This window comes from Dama dama, chromosome 20, assembly GCF_033118175.1.
Source record: "Dama dama isolate Ldn47 chromosome 20, ASM3311817v1, whole genome shotgun sequence".
Lineage (NCBI taxonomy): Eukaryota > Metazoa > Chordata > Mammalia > Artiodactyla > Cervidae > Dama > Dama dama.
Window position 1 is genome coordinate 2,278,758 of NC_083700.1, and position 20,271 is coordinate 2,299,028.

A 20,271-nucleotide genomic window follows, 5' to 3' on the forward strand; every position below is an offset into this window, starting at 1 on the left:
TTGAAAACATGATTGATGCCAGGGAGCATTCTATAGCTTTGTAATATAGACAGGTTGTGTAGTATTGTGGCTTCAACCATATTTCCTGATGGTTCTGTCACTAGGAAAAATTTAAATACCTAGATAAAGAATCATGACCAATGAGATTAAACGATGTTATATCTCACTTGAGACTGTAAACATTTATTGTATTAACACTTCATAAGTCAACAAATATATACGCAGCATTGACTAATATTTAAGACGTAGAAAGTAAGTATTAGTTACAGATTCTGCCCATTTATCATTTAAAAAAACATTCACTTAAACTTCTTTATTCTAGAAACTCTGCAAACCAGTGCAAATAGATGAATGAGAACTGGTCCTGGCCATTGAAGAGCTCATGTTCCAGTGCTACTGAGAAGGGTCCAGTGTTGTAAGGGAAATTAAGACAAATATACACGCAGTACCAATGTCACCACTCACATGAAGTCAAACCAGAATATAAGACTGATAAGGTTCTGTCCTTGGCCCTTTTCACTTTCTATAATCTTTTTGGGTGACTCATCTATTCTTTCATGGTTGTGACTATCATTCATGACTCTCAAATCTATTATCTCTAATCCCTGTTTTTCCACTGAATTCCAGACCGTATTTCTAATTGTCATCAAGACATCTCACACTCCATGTATTAAGAACCAAACTCATTCTCCTGCCTCTCTAACCTGGTTTCCAATCCGTAGCCTCTCTCTTGGTTGACAGAACAGTTGGCTACCCAGTTAACTATAAATCATGGTGTCCTTTTGACTCATTCCTCTCTCTCAGAATCCATCACTTCCCTCTCAGAAATGTTTCCATGCTGTCTGTTCTCAGTTCATTACTCTGGTTCAGAATCTCATGCCCTTTCACGCATGCTGCTGCAGTACCCCATAACTGATCCCTCTGTTGTAGTGCTCCTCTCTAATGTATTGTCTACCCTGCTACTTTTATTCTGATCCTGAAATCTAATTTCATTGCTCTGTGGTGGCTTCTTCACTGGCTCCCCAAAGTCTTCAGATGGAACACAAAGTTCTTAGTGTGACATATAAGACACTTCATAACCTTGCTCCATTAACTTTTCCAACTTCACCTTTGTGAGTATAATGAAAAAAACAAATTCTTCTTAACTTTGCCTCTGATTTATTCCTTTAACTATCTCCCTTACTAATTGGTCATCTGAAATTCTACAGTTTTCTATTCCTCATGCTGTGATCATCCTCTAAGAAGAGCTCGTTCCAGTTCCTACAAGCCTCCATCAGGTTTACTCTTATTCTTGTGGAATCAGTTCTTTTAACACTGACCTACCACAGAAGACCACAGTGCATCCCCACTGGCTTCCTTTTGAGTGAATGCTATCCTGCATGTTCTTGTGAGCAACCTGTAACCCTTTTATCTCTGTCATGAGGACTGAATTACCGGGAAGTCGTTTTCTCATTTATCAGAGTAGTCACATCACTCATATTCATCTACTTTTTAAACCAATAATTTTAAATTTGAAATAAAGCTAAAAAAATAAGTGAGTTGAACACCTTTTCCTATAAATACCTGATACAATAACTCAAAAGAAATCTTCCACCTTCTTAAGGACATAGAAATTAATACTCCTAAGAACATTGCATCTTCAGATGTCTCTTTGATTGTTAACAGTCCTTTCTTTATCCTGAGACAGACTCCCTCCCTTTGTAACTTCCACTCCTGGGTCTAGTTTTACCTAGCTGCATAGAGTAAGTTTCCAGTCTCTCCTACACAATTTCACTACAGATATCTGGAGAGACTTCACATGCTCCCTTTCCCAAGTCCTCTTTCACAAGACCAAATCCTCCCAGTTCCTCCAACTATTCCTCATAGTAAGTTCAGTGACCACAAGCGGCTCATGACAGTTGTAGTCAGCAAACTATGGACCATTATCTTCCTATTGAGGTCTTTATCTCCTTGAGGTTAACTTCAGAAATCAGGCTGCTCTCTTGGTCTCACATAAAAAGAATACCTCATGAACAGGCCTGCAGTATATAACCATTAAATAATTAGAATTTTAAAAAACTGTGACAATATTTTGAAAAATTCCATAATGGGGTGTCAAGACCAAGAAGATTCAGAATGTTGCATTTGGAAAGTAAATACTGCATTCAGAAAATTCTCCTAGATTTCAGACTAACACCTTTAATTAACTAACACAACCAGTGTTGCCCTAAAAAGTTTACATGGCAAATTTACCATGCTTTGAACATTTCTAATTAATGTGGGATACTGGCTTCCCCAGTGGCTCAGTGGAAAAGAATCTGCCTGCAATGCAGGAGACGCAGCAGGAGTCCCGGGTTGGATCCCTGGGTCAGGAAGATCCCCTGGAGAAGGAAATGGCAACAGACTCCAGTATTCTTCTCTGGGAAATCTCATGGACAGAGGAGCCTGGTGGGCTACAGTCCCTGGGCTTGCAAAAGAGTCGGACACAACTTAGAGACTAAACAACAACAATAGCAGAATGACGTGTTTCTCCTCCCTAAGAACTCCACTGTGTATCTGTTTATCTCACAAATGTGCTGCTTCTATCTGATTTGCAGCATCCACATTTGGTCTTTCTGATCCCTTTTTAGGATAACACTAATTTTTCTTATCTTTTCTCCCATCATTGCTGACCCTTTTCATCCGAGCCTTCCTTTCACCCCACTTTTGGTCCTGAGGATAGCATCTTTGCCCAAGTTACCCTGTATGTTTCAAACCAGAGGAATGCCCTTCATGTACTTCAGCACATCCTCTAATGACAAGGCTTTCACTCTGTTATTTCCCCACATTTGCAGAACTGGGACCAAATTATTTCAAGTGGTTTTTACCTGGCCTCCTTTTCCTTCACAAGCAATTACTTTGCTGCAAATGGTTGCACTGGCCAAATAACTTGTGTTCACAATTAGCTAATTGCAGGCTCAATGAGCCGCTTGTTCCTTCAAACTTGACCATTAGAGTTGTGTTATTAGGCAGAAATTTATCTTTTTATTTCCTACAGATTTACAGAGGCACAGCAGATCCTGAATCTGACTGTCCTATAGTCTTTTACAATGTCAATATAAACCTTTTACATTTTTATTCCCTCTTGAATATATGTCATATTTCCCGTTCTTTTACAGATCACAGCAGTTATTCATTGCAGCATGCCAGGCTCCTCTGTCCTTCACTATCTCCCAGGATTTGCTCAAATTCATGTGCTTTGAGTCAGTGATGGTACCTAATCATCTCACCCTCTGCTGCTCCCTTCTCCTCTTGCCTTCAGTCTTTCCCAGCATAAGGGTCTCTTCCCATGCCTCGGCTCTTCACATCAGGTGGTCAGTGTATTGGAGCTTCAACATCAGTCCTTCCAATGAATATTCAGGGTCGATTTCCTTTAGGATTGACTGGTTTGATCTCCTTTCAGTCCAAGGGACTCTCAAGAGTTTTCTCCAGCACCACAATTTGAAAGCATCAATTCATTGATTATTATTAAAGGGTTAATAATTAATAGTTACCTCAGTCCATTTTGTAAACTGTAAAATTAAGGCAACAGTAAACCTGATTTGCCAGTCATGATAGAGTAAAACTAAAAATCCTAAGTAGAAAATTCCATTTTCTCCCTGGGCACTGAATTTCTCACAGCAGGTAAAAATTAACCTTTAATTTTATTTGCCCTAAAAGAAAGCACCTTATTTATGCCCCCAAATTGTTATCACCTGGTTTCTTAGAAGCTACAAAAAATGTAATTTCTTTTGAAAATCACTTCAAGGATGTACATTTTATCCTACAGTTAATGTTGTTTCTTAATTTCTGTATGTTTTATTCCAATTTTCTTGTTCAACTAACATTTATAGAGCATGAAATATGTGCTCAGTTCTTCAGTTTCATACAAGGAGGTCATTTCCCACTGACATTCTTCTAATCCACAAAAGAGAAAAGTAGCCGAAAGTAATGAGTTTTCATTTATGAGGGAATTAATATTAATAAGGATTAGATTATATTTGCTTTGAGACTAATTCAGGCACTTTTAGCTTTCAAGAAATTTGCCCTCCAATTAAACACTAGTAGGTCTACCCCAGAGCTCTTTTCACTGGGTACCTTTTATTATTAAAAGTGCACAGCCATCTTTCCTTAGGATTGCCTTAAGGGGAGATAACTGAATGATGGGAAAAGATTCCCAGAGGCCTCAAGAGATCCTAACACACCAGTGAATTCCTGTCTCTACCCTGCTTTAAAGGTGTCTGGCATTTTCCTCACTAGTAGCATACGTAAATAAGCAGAAAGAAATCAGGGTTAAAGGCACAAGTGGAAAGGAGGAGAAAAAAACTAAGAAAGCAGAAGAAACATTTAGGCAATGCGAAAAAGGGGATCATAGCAGCCAAGAAGCAAAATATAACAAATACGGCTACTGCTCATAGAGACCATATTCTAAAATCAGTTTGTGCACCAAAGATAAAGCCTGTGTGTGCCACCTGTTGATACATGCAGGGAGAAGTGAGAAGAAGGAGCAGTGCAAGTGGTCTAAGATGAAAATGTTGCTGAGGGCTGTCACCTACCCAGCACCAGTACCTCCACGGAATCCTCGTTCTTGCCCTCCAGGTCATCAGGGGTGGTGATGATGCAGTAATACAGTCCGCTGTCTCCCCACATGAGTTTTCCAATTTGAAGATCTGCATCTGTTATCACAAAGAGAAGGATCTGGTTCTAAATTCTGTCCTTTGAAGAAAACAGTGAGCAACAGAGGGTGGGTGGAAGTGGGGTGTTTCTGGGTGTCTGCAGTGTTCTATTTTTTTACCTGAATGGTGGCTGACATGATGTTTGCTTTACTCAAAACAAACAAACAACAAAGCAATAGTAAAAACTAGCATCCCTAAGACGAGAGAATTCACACCCAGAAACTGGTCTAGTTGCAGGCTGGTTTCAGGAATAGAACACTTGCTTTCAACCAGGCTTCCAGAGGCCCCTGAAAACCAAATAAATTCCAGAATTAACCTGGACTCCTGGAAATAAGCTGAGTTCACAGGAAGTGAAAAGTGTTAGTCACTCAGTCATATCTGATTCTTTGCAACCCCATAGACTGTTAGCCTGCCAGGCTCTTCTGTCCATGGGATTTTCCAGGCAAGAATACTGGAGAGGTTTGCCATTTCCGTCTCCAGGGGATCTTCCCAACCCAGAAATGGAAACCGGGTTTCCTGCATTGCAGGCAGAGTCTTTACTGTCTGAGCCACCAGGGAAGCCCGACAGGTTCACAGAGTTCTTCAAAATTCCAACAATCAAGTAGGTCATACCAGACTTTGGACCTTCTCTTCTCCAAAGCTTTAGGGACCAGGAGAAAGAGTGGAACAGATGCAAAACTGCCTGGGACTTGGGCTGTGCACCGACCTGGCTCTGCAATTAGACACATCATCCCTTTCCCAGCAGAGAACTTCTTAGGGAAGTTTACTTTCTGAGTCAAGGGCAATAAAGGCTGGTGTCAGGTGTAAAGTATTTGATTGAGAATGCTTTCACTAGAACCCATTTCAATTCAGTGCTGATAATAAATTTATTAGAATAATAAATTTATTTATTTTTATAATTTATTTATATTTATTAAAATAGATATATATAAATATAAATATATTTATATTTATAAAAATAAATATAAATTTTATATTTAATAAAATTTATTAAAATTATTTATAATTTTATAATTTATGTATTTTATTATAATAAATTTATTATAATAATAAATTTATAAATTTATTATTATAATAATAAATTTATTATCAGACTAAAGGTCAAGCTCATGAAAGCTTCTTGATGCTATCATCTCCCATAAAATCAAAGTCTTGAGAGACTGAAAGGGTGCACGGCCGACGTCCTCTTGCACCTGTGAAGAATGAAACCAACCTCCCTCCCATCCCTTAAAAACAGAAGCATTTTTACCGTGAACAATCGTGATCTCTCTGCCCCTGTAGAAATCTCCCAGGGTCACAGTCGAGCCCTGTTTAGAAGCTACCACTCGAACAGTCCTCCTGCTGTCTAAGCAATCCAAGTAAGGGTCCCACTCCAGGTTTCTTTTACTGAGAGACTGGGCCCGTGGAGAGGACATGCCCAGGGACTCCCCCACGCGATCCTGGCAGTAGGACTTGAACTTCCACTGGACGACCGCCGGCTGGCGGGAGGACGTGGAGAAGCGGCAGTGCAGCACAGCGGGCTGGAAGAGCATGGCCACCTTCCTCTTGTCGGGCACTGTGACCTGGAGGCCTTCAGCCGCGGCTGCAAGACAGAACGAAGACGTCCAAACAGCGTCTGCATCCTGGGCCTCCCCTCACCCTACACAGGCATGCCCCTCTGCCCTGCCTTCCTCACCTGTCCCTCGCCTATCACAATGAATAACACAATATCTACCTGGTTGCCCTGTCCGGAAATCTGCACTCATTCCCAATACCCAGTTGGTCACAAAGTCCTGTCAACGTGACCTCTTAACATCTTTAATATTTCCATCCCCCTCTTTAACCCCACTACCACTGCTTCCATGCATGTTCTCCTCATTTTTTGCCTCTAATTTTGCAATAATCTCTTGTCTGGTCTCTCCACCTGCAGTTGCCCACATGCATCCATTCTCCTTGCTGTAAGTTCAGGTTATCTTTCTTTCTTTTTTTTGTTTAGGTTATCTTTCTAAATCTCCTTCTCAAAATCCTTCACTCATCCTCCATGGCCTTTAGAACAAAACCCAAAGTTCTCAGCAAGGCATTTAAGGTGCTTCATTGTCTAATTCCTCCTGAGCCTCACTTCTTGCAGCACCTCTGTTTGAGTATCAACTTCAGAGGACACCAAACTAACAGTTTCCCTAAGTGGGATGTGCTATATCACACCTCTAGATCTTGGCACATAATGTTTCTTGTTTATGGAAAGCTTTTCCCTCACTTATCTTCCTGGGAAACTCTTCCTCATCTTTTAAAACACAGTTCAAAGGCTTCTTGTCAAGCCTTCTCTGACCAGTCAATCTATTTATCACTTCCTCCTTTGTGCCATAGTGTCCCCAGCATTCTCCGCCAGACATTTACTATAACAATTTCACAAGTTCTTATTTTCACGCCATCAGACTTGTCAGGTCAAGTAAGTAACATGTCTTATTTAGCTGTCCTGGCTCCTGAAGCCCACAGACACTATAAACTGTTTGATAAATGAGGACAATGAATCCAGGAAGTATGAATTTAGGAGGAAGTGACTTCCCTTCTAGCTGGTGACCAAGCAAAGGAGACAGAGATTAAGGGGGAAAGAAAGCTTTGAGAGAAATGGAGAATTTCAGATCAAAAGCAGTAGACCAAGTTCAAAAGCTTTGAAGGTGATCCAAAAAGAGGTGGGGGGAGACTAGAAAGCAGATGAGAAGTTTAAGTGGTTACAAAGATCAATTTGAAGCTTGGTGTCCAAGAAAGAGAGGGAAGTTGCTATGAATGAAAGCCCAGGGGAGTGTTTGAGAGGCAAAGGGCTTCTATGAACTCAATGGTAAGGTCTAGAAACTCCAGACAAAGAGAACATAACTTCTTCAGGTTACTGGGAGAGTTAAGAGTTTCTAGCTTGATCTAATTCTGCTTCGAAACAGAAGCAGAATCATGATAAGAAGCAAAAAAAAGGAATATGAATAGAAAGATAGGATAAAGAGGTCCAGAGGTGAAACCAATAGGCTGCCAAGCCACTTTCAGGTAGCTTGAGGCAAAGAGTTTTACCCTAGAATTGCCGGTGGACTTCAGAGGCAGAAGGACTAGTTTCCTAGCGGGGCCTACTGTCCTTCATTACTGCCCATGGTCACGATGACATCCCACAAGGCAAACTCACTCTCACAACCTGAATATGCACTTATTCATGACTCTTTATAGAGTCATGAATAATAGCTTTATAGCTCGCTCAACATGGGCAAGATACCATATTTGTATTCACTTCTGATTTCCAGACTAGTGCCTCTCTTCCATAAACGCATTGTGAAAACTAGGTTTTAATTCCTGTTAGGAAGAAAAGGTTTCTGCATCCTATGGAATTGGGAAGTGAATACAGCAGAGTATTTAAGATTTAGTGTTTGAACCTTAAGTTCTGGATAGCTACTATAGAATAAATAAAGGAGTGGGCAAGTAAATGAATGAATGACTATTAATATGAAAATTTCTAGGATTTCACATTTATGTTTAAATGACATTAACAGCATAGTATAGTAAAAGAGCATTGGAATCAAAGAGATAAGGCTTTGAATCTCATCTGGCTACACACTAATGGTAAGGCCTAAATGAAGTCTCTTAAGCAGCCTTCACCTGTAAAATGAGCCTCATGTTCCTTAACTCAACAGAGTTGTTAAACCTTCTCTCTCTGGGTGCCTGCAGAGAGAGGACTCTTTACGAGCACCTTGACCATGACCCATAGATAGTACATCTCAAATGAGAGCCCTCCCTTACCTTTCCTGCCTTTCCCCTTGACTCCCATTCAGAGGCTCTTGAATCTTGATGACCATTCATCACCAAAAGGTTTGATTATAGCCAGATTATGTAGATCAGTGACATCAAGGGGAAGATAATTTCCATCTGGAAGCTCAAAAAAGAACCTCCTAGGCCCTGCTGCTTCCTTCCACCACCCCCAAATGCTGGTGTCACTGATTCTGTTCTTCCCAACTCACACATCTAGAATCTAGATGAGGAAAAGACTTGTGTGTGTGTGTGTGTGTGTGTGTGTGGTTTTTTACAGTTTCTCCTTGAATTCTACTGCATTAATTTTTAACCTTGTAATTCTTTAAATCCTTATTCACAGTCTGATTTTCCAGGTAACAAACAGGACAAAGAGGTGAAATGACTTCAGTGAGCAGTCGCTGAGGCTGGATGACCAATCACAGGTATCGACCAATCACAATGCTGGCTGTTGACCAACCACCTTTCTTCTCTGCTACCTATTCAGGCTCTATTTGAGAAATGAAATATTTCCTAGCCCTTCCAGGATAAATGAAACCAGCAAAGGAGGCAGGTGCAGCACAAAAAGTGTTGGGGGAAGGGTTAAGTATAGGGTTTTCTTCATTAGATGATTACTAAGAATAACCTCCTTCTCAGCTCTGTTTTCTGTTAATGAGATTAACCACTTGACCAAGCCATGGGACACCATTAATTATTATTTTTTAAAATCGTGGACTCCCTTAATTATTAACAGAGGTTAATTAACTCAGTTTATGTGTATGTTTCTTCTGACATACACATAAGCTCATTTTCCAAAGAATAAAGAATATGTTTGCAGAAACATTTGCCTCTTTATAGCACGATAGTTAAAGGCATGGATTTTAGAGCGAGTCCTCATTTAGAATCCAAGTCTTGCCACTTCCCAGCTGCATGACTTGCAGCAGATTACTCCTCTTAGGAGTTTCAGTTTCCTTACTGGTAAAACCAGAATAATAGTAAGTACTTTGTGGAGTTGTTTCAGGGTGAAATAAGATTTTATCCTAAGCATTTAGGATAATACTCATGTAAAGTAAGCACTCAATAAATGTAGTTGTTGCTGCTGCTGTCAATAACAATCTGTTGACTTCTGTAAAGCCATACAACTGAGAGCTAGGTGTGAGTTATAGGGCAGAATGGGCAGACACTGTGAAGGAATAGTGATTGCAGACTGGGTAACTCGGTGTTGAACAATGACTGAGTGCACAACACAGTCGCATTCACACCTTCTAGCAGTTGGAAGCAGGGCACCGCTGAGTGTGTGTGCACACACACAGACATTTCTACATACGCAGGGATAATGGAAATCCTGGGAATCTAAGCTAGGGATACATCTGGATAGCTGGAGAGGACAGAACTAGGAATTTCAAGGAAATGTCAGTTTATTGAACATTTTAGGACCAGAGTGAAGAGTTAGAAAGCTAAAGAAGTCAATCCCTGCCTGAGCTCTAGAAGCTTCAAAACTGTAGGATAAACGCCACCCAGGTCCCAAGCCTGTCCTGGCCAACCCTGTCAGATACCCTATTTCCACTGGAGGGTGAGGCCGAGAACTGCTCTTCTGGCCCTAATCCTGGGTTCTGGGTGAGGGCTGCAATTCCCACACCCGCTGAGCCACATGTCTTTCCCTCAGTCCATGTTTATAATAGGCTGTGTTTCCACCTGGCTTGCAATCCACTGGGACCAAAGCCTTGTCCTGAGATCCAGCCCTGCTTGCTTGGGCCCTGATATAAGGCCCTTCTCCTGAGGACTAGGTTTTGTTTCCAATATGCTCACGCATGACTGATCTATATCTGAAATTGTAAAGTGGCTATTCACTCAACTTCAAAAAACACCTCTTATGGCATCCCCACTCCTATCCCAGATCAGGCCCCTCAGAGTCATAGCAAGTCTGGATGAAGACCAAGACTGGCGGTCTCCTATGGACACTGAGGTTTAGGCCTGGGAACACTCCCTCTGACTCTAGTTCCCGAGAGATCTGCCTTGGGGCTAGGTTAGTGTCCTGAACTCGAGTCCCACCTCTTATAGATTTTTTTGCTTTTCTATGTCACCACTCATCAGATGTCAAAAACCTAGTACTTCTTATGCTGGTCTATACAGGCTAATGAGAACATCTTTGAGTGACAGGTAAATAAACTGAAATTTTTCAGCCACTTTGTAATGTTCACCTGTGCATTTGATCTAAGAAATCTTATTCTCCCATGTTTCTAACTACCAGTTATGTCTCAGACCCTCAACTTCATGAAACCTCATCTGCATGTTTAACAGATACTTCAAATTAGACAGGATTTCCCTGGTGGCTCAGACGGTAAAGCTTCTGCCTATAATGCGGGAAACCTGGGTTCAATCCCTGGGTCAGGAAGATCTCCTAGAGAAGAAAATGGCAACCCACTCCAGTATTCTTGCCTGGAAAATTCCATGGACAGAGGAGCTTGGTAGGCTATAGTCCATGGGGTCGCAAAGAGTAAGACGTGACTGAGCGACTTCACTTTCTTTATTCAAATTAAACATACATCACTTTCTCTTTTCCCACCTCAACTCTTGCTCATAGCCTGGTCTTCCTTGTCTTTCTAGCTCTTTTGCCAGTACAGCCCTTGTTCTGTCACTGCAGATAGAAATTAAAGCTTTGATCATTTCCTCTCTGTCTCTACCCACTTTCAGTTGTCACCAATTCCAAATCTTTCTCCAATTTGACTCTTCTCTATTCCTACAGTCATTCCCAGTGGGAATAAATCAGGTTTCTATTCCTCATACCAGGAAATAATTGTGAAAGAATTACTATATATTAGAAATTGTGTTACGTGTCATTCATGTAGCATCTTAATTCTCTCAAAAAATCCTATAAAGTAGATATTATCATTACATCCATTTTATAGATGAAGAAACTGATTCTCAGAGAATGTATGTATCTTGCCTAACACATGAGGGTTAGCAAGTGACAGATTTGAAGCTAGGCGTCTATTGTTGTTTAGTCACTAAGTTGTGTTTGACACTTTTGCAACACCATGGACTGTAGCCTATGAGGCTCCTCTGGCCATGTGATTTCCCAGACAAGAATACTTGAGTAGGTTGCCATTTCCTTCTCCAGGGGATCTGCCCAACCCAGGGATCAAACCTGGATCTCCTGCATTGGCAGATGGATTCTTAACCACTGAGCCACCAGAGAAGCCCCAAACCTAGACTGGGCCCAAAGCTCTTACTAAAGTCCTCATTACCTTCTTGGTTTTATAATAGCCTCTTCAGTGGTCTCCCTACTTCCAGCCCGGTGCACTCCCCACAGTTTCTATATCTAGAATATTCTTTCAGAAAAGACAGTCTCCTGCTTTAAGGCTCAAAAGATTCCCCATTCCTTCCAGGATAAGGTCCAAAGGCCTTGACATGGCATGTAAGATTTTCTCCATGATTTGGCCCCACACTCGTTCCAGGCAGACTAAGAGGTTTTCCATTCTTTTATTATAAACATGTTATTCCCGAGTTTCTGGGAGGTGGACAGAGAGAAGCACTGAGTTTAGGGCATGCACACACATGAGAAGCAGACTCTGGCATAGTGGGAAGGCTGGGACTCGGAACCTGGGCACTGACGCCAGAAAGGATTTGTGTTTTGAAGCTCTTATAAAGACATTTACAGAAGTATGGGAAGAATCCATGTTTCATGCTACAAAATAAAATAAGTATCCCCCAAAACTGGAAGGAGACTGCTTAGAGAAGACAGCAAAAGACAGAAAAAGAAGGTAAGTAAGGGATCATACTATATAGAACATATCTGTAAAAATTAGGATTCCTGACCAAAAGAAGCACCAGATGATATATTGAAGATTGAAGATTATAGGTGGTTTTCTATATTTACAAAAGAAGGAGTCATCATTCTTGGATCACCAGACCATTCTTCCAGTTTATACTGTGCCCCTGATCTTCAGGAAAACTGCCCTTGACTATCTAACTCAAATTCATTCAAAAACATGTTTTAAAATACAGTGTTAAGTTCTGGGGAAATAAATTTAAAAGACCAGCTTCTGATCTTGAAAAATTCAATATAAACTTGGTTTCTAACTCTAAGGTCCCTGAGGGCAAGGACCAGGATTTGGTGGATTTCAGTTCAGTTCACTCACTCAGTCGTGTCTGACTCTTTGCGACCCCGTGGACTGCAGCACGCCAGGCTTCCCTGTCCATCACCAACTCCTGGAACTTACTCAAACTCATGTACACTGAGTCAGTGATGCCCTCCAGCCATCTCATCCTCTGTCGTCCCCTTCTCCTCCTGCCTTCAGTCTTTCCCAGCATCAGGGTCTTTTCCAATGAGTCAGTTCTTTGCATCTGCATTGGATGCAATACATTGGAGCAAGTATGCAAGTATTGGAGCTTCAGCTTCAACATCAGCCCTTCCAATGAATATTCAGGACTGATTTCCTTTAGGATGGACTGATTAAATCTCCTTGCAGTCCAAGGGACACTCAAGAGTCTTCTCCAACACCACAGTTCAAAAGCATCAATTCTTCAGCATTCAGCTTTCTCTATAGTCCAATTCTCACATCCATACATGGCTACTGGAAAAACCATAGCTTTGACTAGATGGACCTTTGTTGGCAAAGTAATGTCTCTACTTTTCAATATGCTGTCTAGGTTGGTCATAACTTTTCTTCTAAGGAGCAAGCATCTTTTAACTTCATGGCTGCAGTCACCATTTGCAGTGATTTTGGAGCCCCAAAAAATAAAATCTGTCACTGCTTCCACTGTTTCCCCATCTATTTGCCATGAAGTGATGGGACCAGATGCCATGATCTTAGCTTTCTGAATGTTGTGTTTTAAGCCAACTTTTTCACTCTCCTCTTTCACTTTCATCAAGAGGCTCTTTAGTTCTTCTTCACTTTCTGCCATAAGGGTGGTGTCATCTGCATATCTGAGTTTATTGATATTTCTCCTGGCAATCTTAATTCCAGCTTGTCCTTCATCCAGGCCAGTGTTTCTCATGATGTACTCTGCATATAAGTTAAATAAACAGGGTGACAATATACAGCCTTGACGTACCCCTTTCCCTATTTGGAACCAGTCTGTTGTTCCATATTCGCTTCTAACTATTGCTTCCTGACCTGCATGCAGATTTCTCAAGAGGCAGGTCAGGTGGTCTGGTATTCCCATCTCTTTCAGAATTTTCCACAGTTCATTGTGATCCACACAGTCGAAGGCTTTGGCATAGTCAATAAAACAGAAGCAGATGATGTTTTTCTGGAACTCTCTTGCTTTTTTGATGATCCAACAATGTTGGCAATTTGATCTCTGGTTCCTCTGCCTTTTCTAAAACCAGCTTGGTGGATTTGGTTGACTCTGTATCCTCATTATACAGCAAGGCCATAAAATTGAGCTGAAGCTCACAAAATGTGGAATGAATCAAAGAATGAATGAAGAAATGAATAAGTGAATCCAAAGGGCCTTTCTCAGCAGGTGGTCCTCAGTGCAGAGAATGGATTCTGATCAATAACTAGAAAAGCTGCCTAAAAGTAGAGTGATGAGTGACAGCTCAGAGCAGCAGGCCCCATCTCACTAATCACCAGGGGTGCCTAGTTACCAGGCCTGGGAGGATCAGCCACAAGTATAGACAGCACCTCCTTACATATGGCAAAATAAGCTCCTGCCCCAATTCTCATGTAAAAAAAAAAAAGGATTCTATACAGGAGGAATTGTGTTCTTGCAAGGATAACAAAAGCAGTATCTACAGCAATGCTGTTCTTATTTTAGCACTTTCTTTTTTTTCAAAGCAAGTCCCTTTTCCCCACTAGTTGTAAGCTATTCCTGCCAGCATTTTTGAGATGCAGATCTATAAGCACAGCCCCATTTTAGAGAAGTAAAGATTGCTGCTGAAGATCATGGAAAATTATTATCACCACAGACCGGCATCTTTAGAAATTTTATATCAAGCTCATCCATCCTTTAACTCTTGAAGCCCTCAGAATTGCCCATTCACCAGCATATCTTGGCTTTCAGAGCCCTGAGTTTTTCTTCATTCAATATGACAATACATATCTTCTTTTTCCTGACTTCAAGTTAGATCTTTAAGGAATTCATATTGTTGTCTTCACATTTTTAATACACTGTCCCAATTTCCTATGACATTGTTTTAGGAACAATTGATAGGCAGGTTTTCTAAGCGTAAGAGATGAATAATGAGTGCTGAAGCATCTCCTCTAGGTTTGGTCCACAGTGTGTCCATCCCTTAGTACTGTCAGCATGGAAAACAAAGCATTTTGGGAAATTCTGACCTACAGGCTCAATTTTTAAAGACGACACACAACCTGAACCTTTTAACCACCAGAAATAGAAACTATTCATCTTTTGATATAGTTGGGTTATATAATAAAAAAGGCTTTACCAAGAATCATAAACATTCCCTTAGTGCTTGCCTATTTTCTAAGCCTAGTTCTCCAGTTTGCTTATTGGTCCTGCAGGTTAATCAATTTTCTTTCAATAAATTTCTTTCTGTCCAATTGCTTAAATTGAACAGAATCAGTTTCTCTTGTTTGCTACCACAGTACCTAATGGCTTGATCCATTTTAGGGTTAGGGTAACCAGATGTACTATTTAGAGATTTCTTTTAAAAAATATTTTAAAAATATGACAACATTCTTTCATGTTTTCTTCCCAAGGGTCCTAAAAAGCATCAGTGTCTCCCCCTTTCTATCGGGCTAAAGTAAACACTGGTGTCACCCTTGCTCAGGAGGGCATTGCTCATGGCCTACTTATTATTTGCTGCCTATAAGTCCGGCCCTTGTGCACACAGAGCTTGCCATTCATTAAGCATATGTCCTGTGTGTCCCACTGAGCCTTGCTTTCCCACTCTCTGCCACCACTGTGCAAATGAAAGCCAGAAGCACATCTCCTTTCTATTTGATTTGCTCATCTTCCAGAGATCTGAAGCAAGCTCATGGGTAATGTCTAGCTGGCTTACATGCTGTTCCAGTTCCTACTAAAAGAGGTCAGTCTACCCTGCACGGCCCAGGAACTGTGGAAGCAGTCCTGATTCAATCAGGTGGGTCAGACTCCTTGGATGGACCAGCCATCTGGGCAGAGAAAGCTCCTGTGAGAGAGCTCTTCTCCACTTTCATCAACTTGTTACCTGTATTTCCAGTTTAGATATCTTACCCAAGCTCCAGACCCAAATATATAACTTCTTTTTCCATCCGGATGTTACACAAGCACCCCAAACTCATCATTCTATAGCTGGAGATGCTAACTGTCCACTTCTTTTAAAAACAGAACCTTCCAGGTTTTAATCTGGCCAGCCAAGACAGCCACATATTATATTTCCTAGCCTGCCTGGTAGCTAATTATGATCACAGGACTAGATTCAGGACATAGGTGAGGAGGGGTGATGTATGTGATTTCCACGTCACCTCCCTAAAAACAAACTACTTGATCCTCTGTTTTCCTTGCTTCTACTAGCTGAAAAATACCTATCACTGGAGCAGTCTTGGGAGCCACATATGGGAACAGTAGACTCAGTCCCACTAGTTCTCTTCTGTTATAGGAGAGAGAAAAAAACTATTTTATGTGAGTTTTAAACTATTACTAGGGTCTCTTTGTTATAGCATCTTAGGCTTACTCTAATATAATGCAAAAAACTGAACCTGTATCTCCCTCCCTTACATGTTCCTCCTCCTATATTAGTTCATGTCCATAAATGGCATCCCAGCAATCCCAAGACAGGAACCTGGAGACATCTCTGATACTCTTATCTTTCAACTTCCACACACAACCAAGCCAGGATTACTGCCTCCATCTCTTGTCATTGTCTACTCCGGTCATCGTCACTGCACCACCGGAGCTCAGAATCTCATCATGTCTTCCCTCTCTTTCAGCAAGGGTCTTCTAGCTGGTTTTTGCTGCATGTCTGTCTATATCTAATCTACCCTCCACATTGAGGTTCAAATAATATTTCTAAAATGCACATCTGGTCATAGCACTCCTATGCTCTCACGCTTTCTAATACTCCCTGTAGGCGTTCAGAAATACAAGGACTCATTTTAGATGGGGGCACCCTCTTCCATGGGGCTTTCCTGGTGGCTCAGCTGGCAAAGAATCTGCCTGAAATGCAGGAGATTCCGGTTCAATTCCTGGGTCATGAAGATCCCCTGGAGAAGGGACAGGCTATCCACTCACTTTAAAAAAAAAAAAAGTAAAATATTTGTACTTTTCAAATAACATCATGTCCTCTTTTGATTCCCGGCTTTTGCACATGCTGTCTCCTCTGTAAATTTCCCTTCCCTCAATCCCACTCTTCCTCTAGTAACACCTACTTATCTTTCCTGACTTCCTCAGCTATCACTTCCTATAAAAGCTTCTTCTTGCTCTTACTGCAGTCATAGTACCCTAGAGGATCATATCATCTTGTCTAAGAATTTTCTATTTAGTCATCTGTCTTGGCCATTATTAATAACAACAAGCTCTCTCCCAAAGGCTTTTAAAAACTGCTACCTAGTAGGTACTCAACACATTCAGTTGAATGATTTAAGCCAGTTGACAGATTGGATTATTTGTTCCCAGTTAGTTTTCTCTCTTCACCCTTACATTGTTCCCTGTAGGCAGAGTACACTTACCACTCCATACACTATGGCTTGGCCAGGTGAGACGTTTGGCCAATGCAATGTGAGTACATGTGCCATAAGACTTGTCCAAGCAGAAGCTTAAAAGGCATTTGTGTCATTTGGCTCTGTACCCTCTCCCTACCAGCCATGAGTCCTCACCAGGAGAAGAGCATGCCCACACTGTGGCTGCTCCTTCACCCTGGGTCTTGGAATAAGAAATCTGGAAATGAGGCAAGTCCACCAATTCTAGCCAATTCACAGTTGATCTGGAGCTGACTGCAGCTCTCATATAATATGAACAACTAAATGTTTGGTGTTGTGAGCTATTGAGATTATGAGGTTGATTATTGCTACATCAAAATGCTGACTAATATTCCTATTTGGGGGCCCATAAAAAGCATTGAGAGCATAATATGTGCCAAATACTGTGCTAGGAATTGTACATCATTTCATTTTAATGATCACAACAACCCTACAAGGTAAGTTAGCTTTCCCATTTTAAAGCTAAATAAAATAAGGTAAACTATTAATTTAGCATTTAAATCCAAGTCAGTTTGAGCCTTATCCCTCTCTCCCAACTGCCTCCTGATGAGCCCAGGGCAAGGGAGGAGTGATGATGCAGGATTCCAGCTGAATGTGAAGGTTCTACTCCTAATTTAGAGCAATACTTCCTGCAGGGCTTCAGCCGCTGGAGGAGAACAGGGAAGCAGCATGTTCTGAGTTCTTCCTTGTTTCTTGGCCCATAAAGAACTCTAGTCATCCAAGATGCCGTCTTTCATTTCCAGCAAGCCAGAAGCTATCTTAAAGACCAAGATTTTAAACCTACATATGCTCCCTCTTGTGTGGCTCCTGGACGCACAGCACCATCCGCTAGTCCCAGATGGGCTCTGACATGCCAGCTGTCACAGGGTCACACCTGATGCTCTCCTGTGCCTCTCTGGAGCACTCCTCATTCACTCCTTTCCTGTAGATTTTAGGATTTAATCAGAAATACTAAATGCTATTCTTTACCACTTTTCCCTGTAATATTTCCCTGAGTTCTGTGAATTCTGAGCCTCATTACCCAATGCCCTATGACAGATAACCACGTTGTACTGTTGTTAGTCTCTAAGTCATATCTGACTCTTTTATGACCCCATGGACAATAGCCCACCAGGCTCCTCTGTCCATGGAATGTCCCAGGCAAGAATACTGGAGTGGGCTGCCATTTCCTTCTCCAGAGGATCTTTCCAACCCAGGGATCAAATGTGTGATCTCCTGCTTGGCAGGTGGATCCTTTATCACTGCACCATCAAGGAAGCCCAGACACCTGGATTTGTTCCCTTAAATCAGGAGTTCTAGTTTCACCCACATTAACTAGAAAATGTTTTCCTTGGATTCAGGCATTTGAACAACCAAGTCATATGTAAGTCAGTGACATTATTTCTTATTTTTAATCAATAAGATACAATGGACTTAGACAAGTCATTTACTTCCTCTGAGGCTTGTTCTTCTTATGTATAGATAGATAGTAACCAGCCTTACTTAGAAGGATAAAAAGAGATTTTAAAAAGTCATAAAACACATTAAAAAAGTATTGCGAGCGTACTCAGTCATGTCTGACTCTTTGCAACCCCATGGACTGTAGCCTGCCAGGCTCCTTTGTCCATGGAATTTTCCAGGCAAGAAAACTGGAGTGGGTTGCCTTTTCCTACTCCAGGGGATCTTCCCGAGCCAGGGACTGAACCAGTGTCTCTTGCATCTCCTGCATTGGCAGGCAGATTCTTTACCACTCACAAAACTAGAAAAGCATTATAGTTTCTAAATAAGCAAGAGCAACAATTAGATTGTACCTTTCTTTATAATTCCTAATTGGGGGAAAGTCATTATAAGAGCCAAAATAATTGGAAGGAGTAAAGAGGTGAGTGTGTCCTGGAACAAAAAGTTGAGACCAGAAGGGACATTTGAGGACCACGTTGGCTAGAGCAGGATTCATCCCACCTGACCCAAAGCACTTGACTTACTTCAACAGTTCCCAATATAACAACATTTAATTGTTTAGAGTTGATCCTATCCTGTCCACCAGGCACTGGGTGCTACTCGTTCCTCTGAAAATGCTAACAAGGGCTCTCCCTTCCCAGCTGCTGTTTTTCATTCCAATCATTAGTGGTCAGAGAAAAGCTGAAGATAACTGGGGCTCCTTCTGTGGCTCCTCACTGAGGACCTTTTGTTTGTTTGTTTGTTCAGTTGCTAAGTTGAGTTTGATTCCCTGTAACCCAATGAACACCAGGCTCCCCTGTCCTTCACTATCTCCCAGAGTTTGCTCAAATTCATATCCATTGAGTCAATGATGCTTTCTAATCATCTCATCCTCTGCCACCCCCTTCTCCATTTGCCTTAAATCTTTCCCAGCATCAGGGTCTTTTCCAATGAGTTGTCTCTTCGCCTCAGGAGGCCAATATATTGGAACTTCAGTTTCAGTCCTTCCAATGAATATTCAGGGTTGATTTCCTTTAGGATTGACTGGTTGGATCTCTGTGCTATCCATGGGACTCTCAAGAGTCTTCTCCAGCACTATAGTTCGAAAGCATTGATTCCTTGGCACTCAGCCTTCTTTATGATCCTACTCTCACATCCACACATGACTACTGGAAAAACCATAGCTTGGACTAGATGCACCTTTGTCAGCAAAGTGATGTCTCTGCTTTTTAATATGCTATGTAGGTTTGTCATAGTTTTCCTTCCAAGAAGCATGCGTCTTTTAATTTCATGACTGCAATTACCATCAGTAGTGATTTTGGAGCTCAAAAAAAAAAATCTGTCACTGCTTCCACTTTTTCCCCTCCTATTTACCATGAAGTGTTGGGACTGGATTCCATGTTCTTAGTTTTTTGAATGTTGAATTTTAAGTCAGCTTTTTTACTCCCTTCTTTAACCCTCAACAAGAGGCTCTTAAGTTTCTCTTTACTTTCTGCCATTAGAGGGGTATCATCTGCATATCTGAGGTTGTTGATATTTCTCTCAGCAATCATTCCAGGTTCCTATGCAATATTGTTATTTACAGCATCGGACTTTACTTTCTCCTCCAGGCAAATCCAAAACTGAGCGCCATTTCTGCTTTGGCTGAGCTGCTTCATTCTTTCTGGAGCTATTAGTAATTGCCCTCTGCTCTTACCCAGTAGCATACTGAATGCCTTCTGGCCTGGGGGACTTATTGTCTGGTGTCATATCTTTTTGCCTTTTTATACTGTTCATGGGATTCTCACAGCAAG

General features: G+C 41.3%; 1 protein-coding gene across 1 annotated transcript in view; it reads right to left on the minus strand.

Moving 5' to 3' along the window:
- Positions 1-20,271, minus strand: part of ILDR2 (immunoglobulin like domain containing receptor 2) — a 59,379-nt gene that overhangs the window by 36,314 nt on the left and 2,794 nt on the right. The window contains exons 2-3 of the mRNA XM_061121770.1: positions 5,923-6,255; positions 4,554-4,673 (exon numbers count right to left, since the gene is read on the minus strand). Of these exons, the coding sequence (XP_060977753.1) occupies positions 4,554-4,673; positions 5,923-6,255 (453 nt within the window). The remainder of the gene's footprint in view (positions 1-4,553; positions 4,674-5,922; positions 6,256-20,271) is intronic.